Genomic DNA, 20,943 nt, shown 5'->3' with positions numbered 1-20,943 from the left:
TTTTAACTTGACCTACAATTCTTACTCAAAGTTTTCTATTTCCTTTCAGAACTATGACTCTACATTCACTTTTTTCCATTTTATTTATCAAAAGCTTTAACAAGTTTCTCAAAAACATTTCTCCTTTATTTCATCTTATAATTGTTTTCCAAATTGACTATTTACATAATGCATTGTAAGCACAGAAAATTACCAGCCATAAATGATGAGGGAATCAATGATATTCTGAACCTAATAGGGACAGGAAAGCAAGCATGAAGTATACTACAGAAAAACTGGATCACCAATCAGATTTAAAACTAATTTATCAAAGAAAATACGATTGAGGTTAACTAGTAGGGCTGGGATGAAACGGGTAAGGTCTATGCACTCAGAGTTTTAACTATACGGCTCTGAACAAACACCTACTCTAGATTACAAAGATTTGGCTTTGAAGCCAAGAAACGTTCCTGATTATATTACATAACCAGTATAGCTCAACATTGTAGATTGTAAGAAAAATGTAGAGAATCATACTGGGAGCTAAGACAGGAATCTTGCAAAATTAGATAAAATACCCAGTCTGACATAAACACCATATGGTAACCGCCCTGAGACAGGAGCTGGATGCTGTGTGTTAAAATTATGACACAGAGAGGAAGTGCTGGGGGAAAAATGAAATTTGCAGTTTGGTCTAAATCTTACTACTTTATTTTCCTAGCTAAGTAGGGTAAGACTGCAACAGCAGCTCTCTCAAGTCCTTCCTCCATCTACTCAAACTTTACTAAGTAGTATTGCTATCATACCACAGTGCTTTTGCAGTGATGGGTGCTTTAAGATATTCCACAGCTACACTATTTGCTGAGTTTTAGTTCAAAATGAAGCTTAAGGTAATATTTGTAGTAACTGAAAACGATCTCAAAATTTAGAAATTTCCCTTTTCTTACTTGAGGGTCTAATCATTCTCAATAGTGTAATAAGGGATGGTTCAAGGCTTCATTGTGTTTCCATGAGCAACAGTGGATGCCAAAACGCGCTAGGAGTACTCAGAATTAAGATAAAACATTTTCATCTTCCATCAAAATTGCTTCAGATATGGACTTAATTTTTATGTGTTTGGGTATCTTGCCTGAGTGCATGGTGGTCATGAAACCTCAGGAGAGCATCATAACTCCTGGAACTGGAATTACAGACTGTTGTAAGCTGCCATGTGGGTGCTGAGAATTGAACCTGGGTCCTCTGGCAGAGCAGTCAGTGCTTTTAACTGCTGATCCATCTTCCCAGTGCCCAAATTACTGCTTTGTAATAGAAAAATAGAAACAGATGAAACAGAAGTAATATGCTGCCTGTAATACTTCCAGAAAGCAAGCAGTGCAAACATCAGTAAGTAGTACTGAGATGGCATAAACCTATCAGCAAAGTGTTTACCTCTCAAAACAAAGGCTCTTTCCCCAAAAGGCAAAACAACCCCTCCCCCCAAAACACAACAAAAAGACCTACAAATTTTGCATGCCCTCTCTAAGAAAAGGGACACCATCCTGCTCTTCACAACACAGCACAGACATGACTGTTCCAAGTTTAGCTACTGAATCCATTTATTTATAGCAATGCTATTCTGTGTCTTGGCAGCAGAATCATAGGCTCAGAAATACAGTAGGCGATGGTTGTAAACTACTTCACATTGTCCATCATTAAGACGGCAGCGAACTTCAGCGAAAAGGCAACGGGGGTCAAAGTGGAAGGCACTTAATAAGGAGCTGTCACCATGTTTCTACCGCTCTGAATGTGATGGAAGAATAGGTGAATGGGAATGGGTAGAGAAGGAAAAGAGGATCACTCTTCGTCCTAAATTAGAAGGTAAGGTAAACATATAATTTAAATTGGAGGGGATGAAAGTGATGCCCAAAAAACGGGAAAGAAAGAGATGAATACTCTTTGGATATAACAGTGGATATATCCTGTGATCAAACAACCTGAATAAGTGCCTAAGAAGGTCCTTATGAAGTCCACACTCATACTGAACATTTTTTCTGGAGAATCAGTAACTTATGATCATCACTGTATTAGAGTCAGAACAGCAGACTCTATCTTTAGCTTAAAGATAAACGAGGAGGCGGACTCTCAGCTAGTCCCTGGAAGATCGCAGAGATCATTCAGACGCAGAGGACTTACCTCAGCTCCTCTTGCCCGCTTTCTGAGCAAGGCGTCACTGTGTAGTCCTGGCTGCCCTGGAAGCCTTGTGAAGCTTCCTGCCTCCGCCTCTTGAGTGCCAGGCTTAGAGGCATGAGCCACTACACCCAGCTTATCCGCCTGGCTCTTTAAAACCAACACTGCTAATACAGTAAAATGACTGATTTTATCCAAGTCTTCTGAAAGAGTCTGCATGTAAATTGAGATACAATGACAACTTTCTTTCCCGTTTACAAAAACAACATTAAAATAAAAGCACCACTCTATTCTCTAGATACAAAATTTTAATTCAAATGGCCATAAAGTATTAAAACTATTTACCCACTATATTTAAGGCTGTAGTACAACATGCCATGTAATGCTTGCTCTTCTCACAAATGATTAAAATAAAAAAAACCCCACAAAACCATAGTTCAGTTTAATAAAGATAGCCACAGGGTGGTAGTGGTGCAAGCCTTTAATAACAGTCCTTGAGAGGCAGAGGCAGGTGGATCTCTGAGTTGGAACCCAACCTGGTCTACAGAGCGAGTTCCAGGACAGTCAAGGCTAAACAGAGAAACCCTGTCTGGAAAAACAAAACAAACGAACAACAACAACAAAAAAAAAAAAAACCCAGTATTGTAGCCATAAGCATTGCAAATTGTAATACTTTTGACAATTCGAAGTATTTCCAAAATGCCAAATCTAGTAAGTAGGAACATTAGAGACGTGTAGTAATGCTTTTGAGGAGACCATTATTGTCTAGCTCTGTGGTAGTTTTCTAGAAAAATCTATAAACCTCAGTAATCTGAAACCAGACATTAATCTACTTTGGGTCTTGAGGATTTGGCTATCCGCATGAATTATTTTATATGATAGTGCCCTTTAACCGACACGACTGTCACAACATTTCATTGTAGGGGTGCATTTCTGATGTTTTCTCCCTCGCACTGTTCATGGTGTATGCTAATTCACTCTCAGTTTCTTAGGTGACCATTGACCAAATGCTTACCTAGGACTAGTTGGTACCCAACTCACAACAGCACAACATTCTTCACACTGTAGAAGAAAGGACAGATGATTGCTTTGGCTACTACTAAAGGTGAATGTCATCCACTGGGATGACATAAGTAAACTAAATTGTACACTGTTTTCTTCTGACGCTATTTAGAATTTAGAGAATGAAGCAGGTGTTCACTCAAAAACCATATGGGGAATCAGGTAAAAACATAAATGTTAATGTGTGCATTTATATTTTAGTCAGACTTAATCATTTTTTTTCTTTTGGGCACATAATATATTTTTAATAAATGCTATGCAAAATGTATATAGTAAAACTAGAAAACTTTAAAATTAATCATAAAAAAGATAAGCCACTACCAAAATTGCCCTTTCTTCCTTGGTGGTTGTCACACTGCTAGATCCCAAAAGGTGGTCTATACAAGCACACAATTCCATTAAACCCCGTGTCAGCAGTCTCAAAGGAGATGGCCACTGGTAAAAACTCAGGATGAGATTTAAACTCATCGCACTGGGGCGGGGCGTGATGATGGGGCTGAACCTAGGTTGAATCTAGTAACCCCATGAAGCCCAGGTCTCAGAGTGACTGAAGAATCCAGCTCATAATTAAAGAGCAAGGACAACATATTGATCTGTCTGGGGCCAGCACATAGTTGAAAATAGGTTGAGAAGAATGTGTGACCCAGAGGCATTAATTACAGTACTGACTCCTTTGGTTGAGAGGAATTTGAGGAGAAGCCTGACATTGAGATTTCAGTGATTACTGTACATTAACACAATCATCTCATTTTTATGTTCTGAACTATACGGCATGACACAGCTACCGAAAGCTAATACTGTAGTAGCTCAAGTTGTTTAGTTCAAGTAAGACTCTTACTTACAGCTAGCCTTCACTGGAGAATAGTCATTTAGACTGCAATTGATCTGCTATGAGCAGACACTTCTTTTATATAAACTCAGGGCAGTATTGTGAAAATGTTGCCACCCTTATTATTTAGATACTTTATCAGTGATTTCCCTACCTTTTAAATCCACAAGCGAATATATCAAAATATAAAAAATACACGGCTAGAGTCATTCTTTTTACACCTTTAAGAAAACACGAATAGCATAGTCTATGAAATGCCATGTTTTACCTTAACCTTACATGAAATAATAAAATAGAAATTCATTGATTCATGTGAATAAAAATAATATTCCTTCAAAATAGGCCTTACCACATGTATACAGAATACAGTGCAAATTAAATCATTACATAATTAAAATAGTCTCAAAATTGTATCTCATTGATTACTCAACTTTAATGTCTCCTTATAGTTTTATGATTATTCTGGAGAGTCCAAAATTTATAAATCTTGTTAAAGTCAAAAGCTTTCTAGTGCATTAAAATAATATCAGCCCCATTATCATTTCTTATTAACAGCAATGTTTTCAACATCTGCGAAATGAAATTTTAACTTGGAAGAAAAAAATCTCACAACAGCATAATTAAACAAATACAGCAAGCTAGGTCAAAGTCAGTCTTGTGAGAAACTGGTCACGTGCTCTGTAACGGCAGGAGTGCCATGCTCCACCACAGTGAGCTCACTGCTGGGACATGCCGCTGCCTCCGCTCACTCACTTGCTGGTGACTCGCGTTTTATACTGTAGGTTAGCCCAGTGCCGAGTCCTCTTGAAAAGAACTCAGAAAAGGAAGCGCAGAAATGAACAAAACCTCACAGGCAAAGTTTCATGAAATCTCAAGTCATCTTGCCTTGGTCATTCAAAGACAGTGACAAATGTCATAGGAAAATCAGCAGAAATATAAAATATGACAAGTCTTTAAAATTCAGACAGCAAATATAAAAACAGACACTTAAAAGCTTAGAGAGAGGCTAAAGAATGAGGTATGATTGGGTCATCGTGCTACAATGTATCTCAGTGTATTAAGTTACAACCTGTGTTTCCAAGGTGCAAAGTCAGCAGACCATAACTTCTGCTGCTCACATGATCCTCTGGCCAGAGGCGTACAGGTCACCAACAATGCATGTAAAAAGCATGACGCTGTGTGATTACATGATAAGCTTATCTGCCCCATAAGAAGGCAAATCAGAAGTAAAAATGTAAGCAAACAATTTTGTATTAATAATAAATACGCCTTCAAGCATTTTAACATCAATATTTAACATCAATTTTAAATTTTAAATAAATGCAACTATTTTATACAGAACTGTACCATTTATTATACACACAGTACATCAGTTCCCTTTGTTCACAAAGGCTGGTTGTAGATAATTATGGAATGTTATAGTATCACCTTGCATAAAACTTCAGTACAGTTGTACTTGAAAAAGGGTGCAAAACACCAGCCTCAGAAATCTGAATGGAAATATCTTCTTCCTTTTTAAAAAGCACATCAATGGCACACGCACCACACACTGTACATAAGCTCACTTTTAAATCACCAACTGAAGATATGATAGCAGGTACAAGGGAGAACTCTATCCCGATCCCATCAGTTCTCTCATTAAAAGGCTGGTTCCTTCAGGAGCCTCTGTTGACATGTACACTTTCACAAGAATTACCGAGCCCAGATAATTACACTTTAAAGAAGGCAAACAAAGCTGCCAAGAATTACTGCAGTAAGAAAAGTCCTTCTCATAGAAGACTCAGGAGCAAACCTTCCTTAGCTTATCTGTCTTCCTTCCCATGACTGTAGTGGGTCAAGATTCTCCATTTTGAACTTTGGATGCTGGTGGTTGCATGAAATCCTTAAAGGGAACTAGTGCCTCTTTCAGAGCAGAACAAACTTCTGAGGATGAACACGTGATACATTCTACCAAAGTTGGGTATAAGGCAATTACTTGTGCCCATGTATTTCCATCAACTGTAAAGAGAAAAAGTACCAAAATCTCAAAACAGAGTTGATATAAACAGCAGTCACCCAATTTACAAAAACACAATGTAAAAACTCTAACAGAATGATTCTGAGAGCATCTTTTAATTTTTAAATTTTGTAAGATTTCCTGATATAATACTAAAGCACAAGAAACTGAGATAATACAGCACTGTGTACTTAGAAATTGGGTAAGAAAGTAGTTAAGGGGCTGGAGACGGCTCAGTGGTTAAGAGCACTTGCTGCTCTTGCAAAGGACTAGGGTTTGGTTCTCAGCACCCAAATGGTTGCTAAATGTCATTTCTAACTTCAGTTCCAGGGAAATCCAATGCCTTCTTTTGGCCTCCTCAGTCATCAGGCACAAAAATACACATACATATATACAGACAAAACTCATACACATAAGACAAAAATAAGTAAAGTCTTAAAAAAGGAAGATAAATGATCAGTGAGTACAGACTCATTAATGTCAACAACTTGAAAATAAGGCATATTTTAAATGATGCTTCCATTTGTGAAAACTCTGGACATTAATAAAGTAACAAAATAATCCAAATCACTATTTTCTATATAGTTGCTAGAAAATCTAGTGTGCATGTGCCTATCCAGAACAAATCGAAAACATTTTTATTCAGTTGCCTACTAAACTATCTTCCCATAAGTCTCTCAGTAATGCTTTTGACACTGATCGCAATTTCAAAGCAGGCAGCAGACGTCATCTTCTCACGGGCTTGCTAACCTCTAAGGTGCATCACCAGACTGGGGAGAGTTGTTGTAATAGGAGCGGCGGGCTGCGTCCCCGGCACCCGGCCGCCCGCATGGCTAGCTTATGCCCTGAAATAATTACACGGAAACTGTATTCTTTTAAACACTGCCTGGCCCATTAGCTCCAGCCTCTTATTGGCTAGCTCTTACATATTGATCTAACCCATTTCTAATATTCTGTGTAGCACCACGAGCTGGCTTACCAGGAAAGATCTTAACCTGCATCTGTCTGGAGTAGGAGAATCATGGCAACTCCCTGACTCGGCTTCTTTCTCCCAGCATTCTGTCTGTTTACTCCACCCACCTAAGGGCTGGCCTATAAATGGGCCAAGGCAGTTTCTTTATTAAATGAAAGTAACTCCTCCATCAGAGAGTCACATCTGCCTTTCTACCTCTAAGGTGCATCACCAGACTGGGGAGAGTCACATCTGCCTTTCTACCAAGTGAATGCTTTTCATCAGGAGCACAAGAGTGACCTATCTTATCCAACAATCTGCTTACACTGAAATCACATGTGACATTTATGTTTTCTGTCATTCGCTAAGTTTTCCCAGTACTAGGGACTTGTGCATGTGAGTAAGGGTCGTACCACTAATCTTGTATCGCACCAAATTACCCAGCTGGCCCCCTCCGTCTTATTCTCTGGCAATTTCTCCACATAACCCTGGTTGGCAGATGTCATGTTATTACATGGAGCAAGTCTCCAGTTTGGGGCAGGGTAGCGTGCCATAAAGAATTCTATGAAAATGTATAAAACACTCAATGGGGAGGGGCTGATTCTTGAGACATGTTTTCTCTGTGCCCTGATTTCCTGGAACTTGCTCTGTAGACCAGGCTGACCTTAAACTCACAGAAATCCACTTGCCTCTGCCTCCTGAGTGCTGGGATAAAAGACATGCGCCACCACACCTGGCTCAAAGCACCTTTTATAATGATTCTGTCTATGTTAGGTGGCAGCATTTTTTCCCCCGAAATAAAGTGATGTTTGGTATCCTGGTCAAGTGAGTATTTCAGTTCTTTATCTCAGTTCTCCTGATGTGAAACAAGGAAATGAGGTCAGAGTCTCTCTCAACTTCCGAAACGGGTTCCTGATTAAAAAAGCTTGGCAGACAACACATAAGCTCTCCTCTTAAAGACAACTTCTATGAATTCTCTACAGGCTCACCGTAAAGAGCATACTCATATACAATGCAGGGTTTCCAAAACGAATGCTTATGGGACTTTCCATCTAATACATTCTCACCTACTCACTGTTTGCCTTCCATGCTGACTGATGCCCAGGGCCACATGGTGGAAGAAGGGAACCAAGCCCCTACAGTTTTCATAAGGGGTGTGCCAGTGTACACCTCTCCTCCACACACAATCAATACAATGTAATAATAATAAAAGAAGTATCCACACCATATTTCTGTTTGCTTTTGCTTGGAGTGGGGGTTGGCTTAAAAGAAGCCAGAAAAGGAACCGAAAGACAAACAAAAGCCAAGCGCCTCTGCCCAGCTGTCACCCTCGACACTTCCTACCAGTCCACAGAGTCCACAAATGGAAACTAGCTACACTGGCCAATCCACAGTCAAATTACGACACCAATTCTCAGCTTATTAGAGGAGATACATCATGTGGAATGTCTTTCAGTAGGCTGTGAATGTGTTGCTCTCATTGGTTGATAAATAAAGCTGCTTTGGCCTATGGCAAGGCAGGATAGAGCCAGGTGGAAAATCCTAGCAGAGATACAGGAGAAGAAGGGCAGAGACAGGGAGACACCAGCAGCCACCCAAGGAGCAGCATGCCAGAGCATCACTAGTAAGCCACAGGCCACATAGCGATACTTAGAGGAATAGAAATGGGTTAATTTAAATGTAAGAGCCAGCTAATAAGGCTAAGCCATCGGTCATACATTTATAATTAATATTAAGTCTCTGAATGGTTATTCAGGAATTGGTGGGCAGGAGAGAAATGTTCAGTTACAGATATATCAAGATGGCATCTGACATATGACTTGGAGGAATCTACTCAGGTTCTTATAGTATGTTCTAAAGCCCGCCGTAAACTGAGGGATTTTTTTAACAGGATGTCAGGTGTATAACACAAATCTGTAACCCAGGACTTGGGAGGGAAAGGAGAAAAGATCAGTAATTCAAGATTATCTTTGGTTGCATATAGTGGTTCAAGGCCAGCCTGAGTTACAGGAGCTTCTGTTTTAAAAACCCCAAATTATAAAAAGAATATTAAAGGGATGTATTCACCAATATGGAAGAATATACATGTTTGTTAAGTGAAAAACTAGAGAAGAAAAAGTGGTTATAAACAGGGAATACTGTTATTTACTTGCATAGAAAACTGGGGTTATCTGGAGTATGTATTTTGTATTTACATGAAAAATTTCAAGAGAAGAACAAATTAATAAAAATAAAGTAGTAATAAAAATACACACGTAAGCCAGGCAGTGGTGGCATACGCCTTTAATCCCAGCACTTGGGAGGCAGTGACAGGCGAATCTCTGTGAGTTCGAGGACAGCCTGGTCTATAGAGCTAGTTCCAGGACAGCCAAGGCTACACAGAGAAACCCTGTCTCAAACCGCCCCCCAAAACCCCACACTTGTATTTTAAAATATTAATTTAGTTATGCATCACAACAGGCTCCTGGGGTCAGAGGACAGTCTGTGGCAGTCAGGTTTCTCCCATGTGGTCTCTGTTACTGACTTCAAGTTCTCAGGTTTTGTAAGTGCTCTTACCCAGTGAGTATCACGTTACCTGCTATTTTTATTGTTTTAATTTACGTGTATTTATATTGCCTACTCAAAAATTTACCATCAAGTAAAATAATAAAAACAAATCCCTTCAAACAAAAATAAATCTCCAAATGCCTCATTTCTAGCAGTAAAACTACAGGAAGACGATAATAAAAAGTCTAAACAGAGATGGAGCCTTTGGCTCTAACCTGATAGTCAATCTCTTGCATCAGGCTTGGCTTGTACAAGAAGGCATTCTTACTTATTTTTCTTTTCTTTTTGTTTTGTTTGCTTTTCGCGACAGGGTTTCTCTTTGTCAATGGTCCTGGCAGTGTCCTGGAACTCTCACTTGGTAGGCCAGGCTGACCTGGAACTCACTGAGATCCACCCGTCTCTGCCTCCCAAGTGCTGGAATTAAAGGTGTGCGCCACCCCCATCCGACCTGAAGTTTCTAATATATCACTATAACTTAAGGTTACATCAAATGAAAACATTCACTTCGTAAGTTCAGAGGAGAATTGTGCCTATGTGTGTGCAGGTGCACAGGTGTGGGTGGAGACAGACCGCAGTTCAGATGCTGCACCTGCAGCTGTCTGTCTGTTTTGCCACTGTGTGTCTGCTATCCATGTGCAGGAATGCAGGAAGTCAGAGGACAACTTGTGCACTCAGTTGTCTTCTGTTTTTATCTGGTTCTGGAGCTAAACTCAGGGTGTCGGGCCAGGCCATCTTGCTGGCTTACCACATTTTTTAAAAAATAGGTCATTTAATATAAAGATTAAACATTCCAAATTAATATTCCTGAATTGACATTGTAATGGACTTGAGTTTTGTCACCATAATAACAGTAGAACAGAAAGCATAATGGTGGTCGCATTCTGAAGTTCAGCTGACTTAACAATAGCACAAAGCCCACGAATGGAAGATATGTGTAACATGAGGGGCCTGCTCACTGGCTATTTCAGGGGGTTATTTCAGGGGGTTAAGCTAGCCGGACCAGAATGCAGCCTGTTCCTTCTCATTACTACAGACATGTGTAATGTCTTGTATGATAACCAAGTTTTAAGCACTTACCATTCTCAGGCTGAGTTTTCTTAAGCGAGTCAATGAGAGTACTGACTGCTTTTAAAACAAATATGATTTCTGTTACCTGTTGCCTAAAATAGATAAGAGAGATGATTTTCATTAAGATTTTAAAGATACACTGTGTATTTTTCCCCACAAAGTTTGTACAAATAGCTGCATTTTGGAAAAATATTGAATACAATAAAATAAAAGATGTTAAATTCTTATAAAAGGAAACATTATCAAGCACATATTGATAGCAAACACAAATACACCTGTATTTCCACATATATACACCTGTATAGCAAACACATATACACGCCTGTATTCTAGACACAAATCTGATTTGTAGTTACTCTACCAAAATTGTCAGTAAAAGGGAGGAAGTCAACTCCTGAAAAATCTACATTTACAAGATACGTGCAACTATTTACAATTAAAATACTTTACAACACATGCTTTAACAACTTCTCTACAACACAATTTTTATTTTCTAATTAATATTAATGGAAATTTGCTAAAGATTATATGAAAGAGATGCATATTTTATAATATTGCCAAAAATACACTCAAAATTGCAGCAATACTCAGGTGTTTATTTATTGATATTTTATAAGACATGAAACATGCCTGAAATTAATTCTGAGATGGTCTGTGTAGCAATATCTAACAATAAAAATAAGCACATAAGGCTAGAAGGGTCCAAAAAAGCACTCTGCTCTAACAGGAATAGCTGCTTTGCCCTGTGGTCTCTGCTAGCACTGGTCAGATCCCACAGACAGCCAGGCCTTCCCAGTACTGTACAGGGCACCACTTCAAGCCTCTTTTTCCCTCTTCTTTTCTTCTCTTTTAAAATTTGAGACAGGATCTCGGATTCCCCAGGCTGATGTCAAACCTGTAACTGAGGATGACCTTGAACTTCTTCACTCACTATCAGGCCCTGTTTGGGTAGTTTGGGGGACTACTGAACTACATCTCTAGACATCAAACCTTCTTTGCAAGCAGCTCAATGGTGAAATGTTGCATACAGAAAACACGTAATTCTGCAACACAGAATGAAACAACTTTATCAGTGACGATAGACAGAGCTCACGTTAGAGAAAGGATGCAGAGTGGGAGAGATGGCTCAGTGGTCTGGAGTGTATACTGCTCTTGCAGAAGAGCTGAGTTTATTCTGAGAAGCCATGTCAGACAGCTCACAACTGCTTATCACTCTAGCTTCAGAAGATTAGACACTTCTGGGCTCCTCAGGCATGTGCACTAGTGTCTGCACATGGACACATAAATAAAAGTAAAATTTAAAAGAAATATTAGAGGAGCTAGTTAACACAGAAGATGAAGGAAAGGTATTTTCTGAACGAATATTATGATCTAATTAATATACTCTTCACTCAAGAAGCTTTGTCTCTGCTCTTTCATGCACATATCACGTATCAACTTTAACAAATTTTTAATCATCTCCATAATCAAATTACTAGCAAGCTTTCAACGGAAAGTTTTTGTGTATACATTTGAAGGTATAATTTATGATGTAGAAATTTAAATTTAAAGATTGCAGATGGTTATTAAGTATTGGTCATTTTTTAAAATGTGATTTTTGTGACTTTCATTCACCAAATTAGAAAACTGTAAAATAACTATTAAATGAGTAAAGAACTTTAAGATGCTCGAGACTGAGGAAAAGGTATTCATATACTCCTGGGGAATCTAAACTGGCATAAATCTGTGGTCAGCAATTTGATAAATAACATTTCAATATTTAAAAAGAAAATCGATATCCTTTGTCAGGTCCTACTTCAGAAACAGATAGAGACAAGAGTGTACACAGGACTTGGGGACCTGTGGAGGTGGCCTGCTTCTGCACCCGTACCTAATCACAGAGAGGTCTCCTGACTCTCCTAAATTGTTTATCTCCGTTTGTATTTCCTGTTTTCTTTGACTTAAACTTATTATTACATTAAAAAAATACCTGGAGGCCCTGCCATGAACACAAGTTGGATATACAAGAAGGAATCAGCTTAGGGTGAAGGCTTCCTTAGGCAGATTAGAAGACATCGAGATTTCAGAGGGCAAGGGAACAGATATCAAGAAGTGACACTCAACAATAACCCTGGGAAGTGATTTAATCTCTTATTTTCTCTTCAGAGAAAAAGATTATGTTTTCATGCAAGTCCTTACACAGAAACCTCTGGTAGAGGATTTTTCAGATTCAAATTTTTTTTCCAGGTTAAAAATGTAATTTAATACATGTATCACAGATTTCTTAATCTCCAAGAGAGACCTGAAATAGCATAATAATAATAAACCCTTACGTATATGCAGCAAAGCCTATGAATACTTACACTGTAAAGGGCAGATTCAATTATCAGCCACCTCATGCTCACCCAGATCACTTAGGAAATCTCTTGGTTTTTGAGCCGTCTCTGTTACTAATTATGATATCACATCAGTGTGCTCCCTTCCTAATTAAGCACGCACCTTGGGAGAGGGCACTTTCCACTCAGCCTTTCGTCCTCTATGTACCGATGTAGGACATCCTGAGACCGCTTTAACAGCACGGTGAGCGCCATTCGCGAGATGTAGCCTTCTTGGGGTGTGGTGACTTTGTTACTGAAGGAAAACTGGAGCAGTGTTTCAAAGCACATCTTAGAAAACTCTTCTCTCAAACGAATGTCAATCTCTGCTTCTGTAAAATTAACAACATTTGATAATTAATAAAATGCTAAAATAATACATGCTAATGAGTCCAGCAAGCTAGGAACTAGGAATAAAAATATACCCTCAGTAAGATGAAAAGCACTGATCAACAACCTAGTTAATAATATTTAGTAAAACAATTTTCCCTCTTGGAATGTGAAAAATAAGGCTGTCCATAATAGGCATTTTCTTTCTTGATTTTACATTATTTTGTGCGTGCGTGCGTGTGTATTCACACGCCACACCATGCATGCGGCAGTCAGGAGATAACTCGTATGAGTCACTTCTTTATCCCTGCACCACGTGGGTTCTGATGACTGAACTCAGGTCATCAGAGGTGGCAAACACATGTTGGGCCCAACAATTTTCTTGTCTTTTCACCTTTTGAAAATTCTGTATAATGAGTCCCAAGGACAAGGGTTGTCACTTGATTGGTAAAGTGCTTAGCTAGCGTGCATAAGGCCCTGAGTTTGACTTCCAGCTTCTACTTCCATCACCAGATAAATGGCCACAGTGGCATCCGTCTGTCACCGCAGCAAGGGAAAGAGAAGTTCATGGTCATTCTAGGCTAAATAGGAAGTTTGAGGCCAGCCTGGGGTACCTGGAACCCCACCTTAAACAAAACAAAACCTCAGAAACTTCTCAAGAACTTACTATAAATCAAGTCACAACTAGTTGCCTCTTCTGTCTTTATTAGCTTTTCTCCCTTCCTAGGAACATGAGTCTGCTCTGGTCTAGACTAGTTCTTCTCTAATCCTGTTGTCTAGCCTTAACCTGAAAGCAGTCTCTGGCCGGCCAACACCATTCTCCCTTGGGCTACACTTCCTACGATGCAAGCCTTCCATTTTCCTGGTTTACTATGTTCTCATCAAGATTTCTGCAGTGGCTTGCTAAGAAAGGATGAATGGAAGGTAAATTTCTGCTGATCTCTTGAAGATGTCATTATTTTACTGTGGTACTCAGGTGTGGCTCCCAGCCCCTCCAGCTGCTCTAGAGAACTCTGAGGAAAACCCTGGGAACATGAGTCCTTCTGTACTCCAATCTGCCCAGCTGAGCCTAGGATGCGCCTCCACGGTGAGAAGTCTTCATTTCTAGCCACCACAGCAAGTCTTTGGGAAGGAGAACTTCTGGGCCCTTTTAAAAGATTGTGCCTCTGGATGTTTTCCATATGTTCTTTCTATTGTAAGTATGTTGATATTTTCTGGTATGTCTTACTAAGGGCCTTTTACCTTTCACTGTTTTGGGTACCGAGTTATCATTTCTAATGTGAAGATACATGTCTTCAAAAATTCCCTTGTCGATAGTTCTCTGTCCCTCCTGGAGATGCAGTATCACATTAGACACCTCTGCTCCATTTATTTCTTTTTGATTATAGCGCAGATTTTTCTATTGGCATCTGCTCCACTTTCTTTGTCACTTAGCAGATGCTGTGACATCGGCACATTTGGCTCCTAGTAGTAAGCACTGTTTGGGGAAGTTACTAGGGGTGGACTGCGAGGTTTCCCCAGTATATACTCATTCTCCCGCCCTTCTCTCTCTCTCAGGTGGTGTGGTCTTAGTCTCTCCCAATCAGACCACGCCTCCCCTTCCTAGCTCCTCCTCTCTCTCACGTGGTGTGGTCTCAGTCTCTCCCAATCAGACCACGCCTCCCCTTCCTAGCTCCTCCTCTCACTCTGAGGCTCCAGCCAGGGGCTCAAGACACTGAGCTCTCAGTGTGCTGTTCCAGCTGCCACGCCAGCTTGCTGTCACACTTCTCTGCCGTGACGGTGATAAACTGTTATCCCTCATGAATCTGAAACACAAATCAACTCAGTTTCTTTTATTTACGAGTTGGTTTTGGCCTTTCCATTCACAGTCTACGACCTCTGGCTATCAGGTCATGTTAAACAGCCAAGAACCCAGCCATCACAGTAACTTGTTGGGCATGGAATGTCCTGTGTGTGCTTATAGAAAATCTCGAAGGTAAAGCTGAGGGATGTGTGCTTCATGCAGAGCCCCCGGAAGGGTGTGTAGGTGCCTTTCAGTGTGGCACACTTCATACAAACATAGCAGTGAGATTACCAGAAGTCTAGGACGAGAGCACACCTGATACCTCGGTGCTGACTTAGTTGGAAATAGTTATACCTCATTCGAATTGTACTTCATTAGAATATCTAGCATTTTAAATAGAAGTATGATACAAACATTAAGTCCACATAATTCTTTTCCTCTTAAATTCCCATGCTGATTAATTTACAGGCCAATTTTTTAAAACTTCTGAATGAGTGGAAAAAAAATTTATTTTGTTTTGTAAGTAGTATGAGAGCCATCTAGAGGCCAAACTGTACAAATGTTCTTTAAAACATCACAGATTATTCATGGATGTAGTAAACGCTAGGATTAAGAGTCTATACTGCAAAAATTAATAATCTCTCAGAAAAAAATCACATCTGAGATTTGAATACATATTTTAATAGAGAGAAATAATAAGAAAAGACAGACCAGGCAGCAGCAGATTAGACGTGATGACACAAGAAGGGAGCATGTTCCCACAGTCTGCCTGATGACTCTGGAGCTTTCCAGTCAGACAGACACAGCTCTGTCTTTAAAGCTGCGGTGCCTACTCTCAGAAATGTTGAGAAAGGCTATACTTTCCAGCATAAGGCTGTGCACGGAAGGTATTCCCTAAGGGCTTTATGCCTTGAACAAATGTTAAGGCATTTTCCCTAGAGAACCGACATGCTAAGTGGCAGAGCATTCTCCTTTATACTACATTCTTGACAATAATCTACAACTTCACAGAACTATAAGCTTTGTCCACTAAATGACTCCATGAGATCCCAGAAGAACCGTGTAACTTATTTAATCAGACCTTACAAATACGAACACACCTATATTTTCCCCCATAAAGTTTAGCAGTCTACAACACCACATCACTAAAAATTACTTCTCCATTCTCTGGTTTACATTTAAACAGAGAATTAAAAACGCCTTCTCAGCTTCTGAACACTGTAAAAGCCTCTGAAATAACACACCTGTAAATGAGGGTGACTGGGAGTGGATGGAGCCCCGGTTGAGCATGGTCATCATCTGCCCCACAAAGGCTTTAGGAATAAGGTTGGCATATGGGAGGATCTCTGCACTGATGAGCTGAACAACCTAGAACAGAGGGGGTCAAAGATAGTTGTTTCCTTGAAACAGACCAAGTACAGTTTCTAGAGTAAAAGTTAAATTTTACTTTTTAAGAAATTAAAGAACCTTCCCTGATAGAAGTACATGAATGTTTTACTGTTATTACACATGACCACTGACATCAAGGTTTACTATAATTTTTATAATATATTGATCTTCATCCCAAATGTAAATATACAGAAAAACTGAAACTCACCCATGCTAAAATAAAATATCCAAAAATAAGATTAGATTTCTTATAATCAGAAATCATAAACTACGAGAAACTAAAGTTACACTTTTTTTTTTTTTGGTTTGCTGTCCCAGAACTTGCTCTTATAGACCAGGCTGGCCTCGAACTCACAAAGTTCTGCATGTCTCTGCCTCCTGAGTGCTGGGATTAAAGGCATGCACCACCTTTAGGGAATACCTTCCGTGCACAGCTAATTTTTGTCAAATACCTTAACCTGACATACAGTTTATTTTATCCTTGGAAGGAAAGGAAAAGCTCATCCAAGGTTTAAACAGTAATGGCACAGAGACGACATCTTGACAAATCTATGATGATACATACACTTTGAAGTCTCCATCTGAAAATAATTTACTTGATCGACTTAAATTAAGCTACCTCACTTAAAGACAACAGATCCCAACTCTTTCACCAACCCAAACTTCAGGGTGGCAAGATGGTTCAGCAGGTACAGAACCGACGTAAAAGTGGGAGACTCCACAAAGTTGCCCTCTGACTTACATACAGACACACACATCACACATGTGCCCTTCCCCCTGCTAAAATTAAAAACTTTTAAAGTGTTCAAATCCCATTTATAATCATCCAATAGTCAAAAATACAGGAAATGTTTCTAAGTTTGCTTACTTCAACGTCAATACTTTCATTTCTTTGAAATTCTTGAATAGAAAGATTATCTGGAGGTATGCTAAAAAAGAAAAAAAAGAGATTTGATTTTTTTTTTTAAATATTTATTTATTATGTATACAATATTCTTTCTGCGTGTATGCCTGAAGTCCAGAAGAGGGCACCAGACCTCATTACAGATGGTTGTGAGCCACCATGTGGTTGCTGGGAATTGAACTCAGGACCTTTGGAAGAGCAGGCAATGCTCTTAACCGCTGAGCCATCTCTCCAGCCCAAGAGATTTGATTTTTAAAGGTAAAACAAACAGAGGAGAGAGAAACAGCATTCAAATGATAAACATTAGCTCTTCCTTCTCAGGTTGAGACATCATCATACACTTAAAAGAATGCCCTTTTAAATTCAAGTAGTTCGTATAAATGATTTCTTAAAACTTCTCTTGGTATAATGTATAAAAAAAGAAAGGTTTATAGATAATACCATCCACAACTAAAGTCACCACTGAGAGTACATCTGAATTTCTTTATAATGATCTTGACATAAAAGACCCTCAATCAAGCCCATAAATTTGTAATACAAAGCATTAAATTCTTTACAGTAAATATAAGTAAACATCCATAAAAAAGATTTAGATTTTCTAAAACCAAGTTATTACAACAAGAACAGAGTAATCAACAGCTCTGAAAGAATCAAATCTAGAATCCAAGGATTGTAGCCTTTCAAATTCATGGACAGTAATATGGTCATAAATTCACCAAACACCGAGATATTCACTGTCTATGAACAACTGGACTAGAGCGGCTGTCACAACAGCCAAATCAGCCAGTGTCCATGGGAACTTCGTCTGCCCTGCTCTCGTGGGTCTTCACTGCAACCCCAGGAAGCAAGCAGTGTGGCCGCAGGCAACAGAGGGAACGCTGAGGCCGTATGTGCCTAAGAACACGTCGGCCACCACACCTCACGTAAATAAATGGCAAGGCCACAATTTGAACTGCTTTCTTGACATTTAAGCCTATATTACTTCCTTTTATATTGCAGGCATAAAACAGCACCAAAGCATTTAGGTTTAGCGATATCACGCACAGTTTTCCACTACAGCTGGATGGTTAGCAGGCCTTCAAGAGCACCAAGACCTCTACACCAGGCACTAGTCCTTCCCCCTCTGGCTGCCTCCAGTCAGTTACGAGTTACAAGCAGTGAGAAAGGAAGGAACACACAGATGCCCGTCCACTGTGTCCGGTCAGGGTCTGTCAACCCAGATCTGAACACTCGACAGACACTCTTCCATCTCTCTAAAGGCTCTTCCTTTCAGATCAATGAGCTGACCTTTTGGTAAAGAGGAAGTCTTCAAGTGTACTGGCTAATTCTGGCCACATGCTGTCAAACTTCCCAGAAGAAGCATGCTGTCGGGCGACAGGCAGCCCAATGGAAAGGACTCTGAGGAGAGAAGCTACTGCCAGTTTCCACGTGCTTTCAGACGGGCAGGAGTACTTCAGACCGAGAGGAACCCTGAGAGTCTGAGGAGGAGGACAGTTGAGATCAGTTAACACACAGCTGCATTCAAAACAAAACACCAACAAAGCTGTAAGAAGACAGCGTGGCAGTGATCTCCCCTGAAAAGCAGGTGGTAAGAAAGACTGATTCTCAGGCAGAGACCCCAAAGCCTACTTCCTAGACTTTTCATTTTCTTTGGAACAGGGACCTAGACCCGGGGCCTTTTATATGCTAAGAATCCAGCACCACTGAGCTAACTTGACCTCTGAAAGCTCCATGTGTTTGTGAACTGGACACACAGTCTCACCGCCGTAGCTCAGGTTGGACACAACCTCTGTCTGTCTCCCTGCCTCAGCCTCCTGAGTGCTGGGTCACATATCTGCTGCTACCATGTTGTGCTCACACTGTCTCCATCTATCCTGACCTGCTTCCCCCAGCAGAAAGGAATTTGTTCAGATGCATCTCTCCTTCAAAAGAAGTTAGGGGAGAGTAACAATGTGAAAATACCATCACTTTCAAGTTTCACACCTAAAATTCCTTGAGTTCTATATTCTGCTCAAATATTTTAATGAACTTTTCTAATACTGAAATAAATTAACCATGCCAGAATATAAAACTTTGACATTTACATTTAGATTTGTACTTCAAATAGAAGAAGAAACACAATGAACAAGAGTTTAAGCTAAAAAAAATAAAAAGCAAAAGACAAAATCAACATGATAATCTATATACTATATACAAATAAGGAACCGGTCTTTTAAAAATGAGTCTGCATTGCCAGTTAGACTGATCCTGAGTGCATCCCTGAGAACTAAGCATCCTTAAGAGTAGAGGATTCTTTAAGAACTATGGCAAATCCACTGTGAAGAAAGCCCTTAGTAGACTAGAGATACAGTTTGGCATAAAAGCGCCTGCCTGGCAGTTGAGAGGCTATGGGATCAATCTCTAGTACTCTGTCACTCCCCACCCCAAAGTCACTCACAGACTAAAAAAGGGTTTGCTAAATACAATGCATGCATTTGAAGTCAATATAATTAACAATATTTTTCATTCATTCCAGAATATCGCCTAAAGAGAAATTTCAATAAATTTATAATATCAAATAAAATTATAGAGATAAAAAGATACATTACCTTAATAATATTCTGGAGGACTTTTTCATTCACCACTGCTTTATGACAGGCTGTTTTTTGGTACAAATCCACAACTACTTCCAAAGATCTTTCAGCAAATGGCACATAATTCAAGGCTACCCATTCCGCCTACAAAGTAATATTTTCACATGGAATTAAAGGTAATGGGATTGAAGGAAATGAGATTGTTTTTGAAAAGAAAGCTCCTTTCCTTACAAGTTCAGGCCTTGGTTCTAGATCAGATCATATTACATGCAAAGTTTTCAAAAACATATGTACTTCATTAAAAACCATTTCAGCCAGGCAGAAGTTACAACTACTAGGGAGGCAGAGAGAGCATTCTGTCAAGACTGGGAATGCGGGCTTTACGTGTTGCCAGTAGGTTAGGACAGTTTTAGGAAATTTAACTCACCGGTGCAAATAGTTGGATCTATTGTGATTCCATTGTGATGCAAGACAAATAGAATGAGAAAAATTAATACATATTAAAACTACTTTCGGACTATATATAATTATAATTTTTATGTCGAATGAAGAAAATCAGCATGTACATGCAGTCAAAAATTTACTTTTGTCTAAGTCAAAATGAAGATATATTTTGCCAACTAAGGCTATGAAAATTTATGGAAAAATCCAACTAAATTTCACACCAGCAATGGATAACTCATTTAGTACACGCAGATTTCTTCACCTTGCACTATTTTAAGGTAAGATTAGGCTCAGAGATTTACAGGCCATTTTCTAGAAGAATGGGGTAGCCAAGAAAAAGGTATAATGAACTTTCTTTTTTGAAGAAACAGGGAAGTGAAAGGCGAGCTTTCAGGAGGGCCATCTGGGAGAGGAGAGTCACAAACAGGAAGAAAAGGTTCACAGACACGGTGTCTCAGATAACTTCTACTCTCTAACACACGAGTACAAATGAACGCCCTTTCTTAGGTAGCCAAAGTTTACCTTAACTGGAACTCACTGGTAAGCGGTAACTCATTAAAGAATAAA

The 20,943-nt window shown here is 39.5% G+C and overlaps 1 protein-coding gene across 3 annotated transcripts in view; it reads right to left on the bottom strand.

The window, feature by feature from the left end:
• Positions 1–4,284: 4,284 nt before the first annotated feature.
• Mon2 (MON2 homolog, regulator of endosome-to-Golgi trafficking) overlaps positions 4,285–20,943 on the bottom strand; it is a 75,406-nt gene continuing 58,747 nt past the window's right edge. For 2 of the 3 annotated variants that reach the window (XM_057758258.1, XM_057758260.1), the window contains 8 exons: positions 20,360–20,377; positions 19,948–20,076; positions 18,647–18,837; positions 17,324–17,384; positions 16,311–16,434; positions 13,078–13,285; positions 10,609–10,691; positions 4,285–6,034 (listed from right to left, as the gene is read on the bottom strand). In XM_057758258.1, coding sequence (XP_057614241.1) covers positions 5,871–6,034; positions 10,609–10,691; positions 13,078–13,285; positions 16,311–16,434; positions 17,324–17,384; positions 18,647–18,837; positions 19,948–20,076; positions 20,360–20,377 — 978 coding nt within the window. In that variant the 3' untranslated portion in view covers positions 4,285–5,870. The remainder of the gene's footprint in view (positions 6,035–10,608; positions 10,692–13,077; positions 13,286–16,310; positions 16,435–17,323; positions 17,385–18,646; positions 18,838–19,947; positions 20,077–20,359; positions 20,378–20,943) is intronic. The other variant, XM_057758259.1, reaches the window with a different exon arrangement.

Source organism: Chionomys nivalis, chromosome 25 (genome assembly GCF_950005125.1).
Source record: "Chionomys nivalis chromosome 25, mChiNiv1.1, whole genome shotgun sequence".
Lineage (NCBI taxonomy): Eukaryota > Metazoa > Chordata > Mammalia > Rodentia > Cricetidae > Chionomys > Chionomys nivalis.
This window is presented reverse-complemented; position numbering and strand designations above follow the sequence as displayed.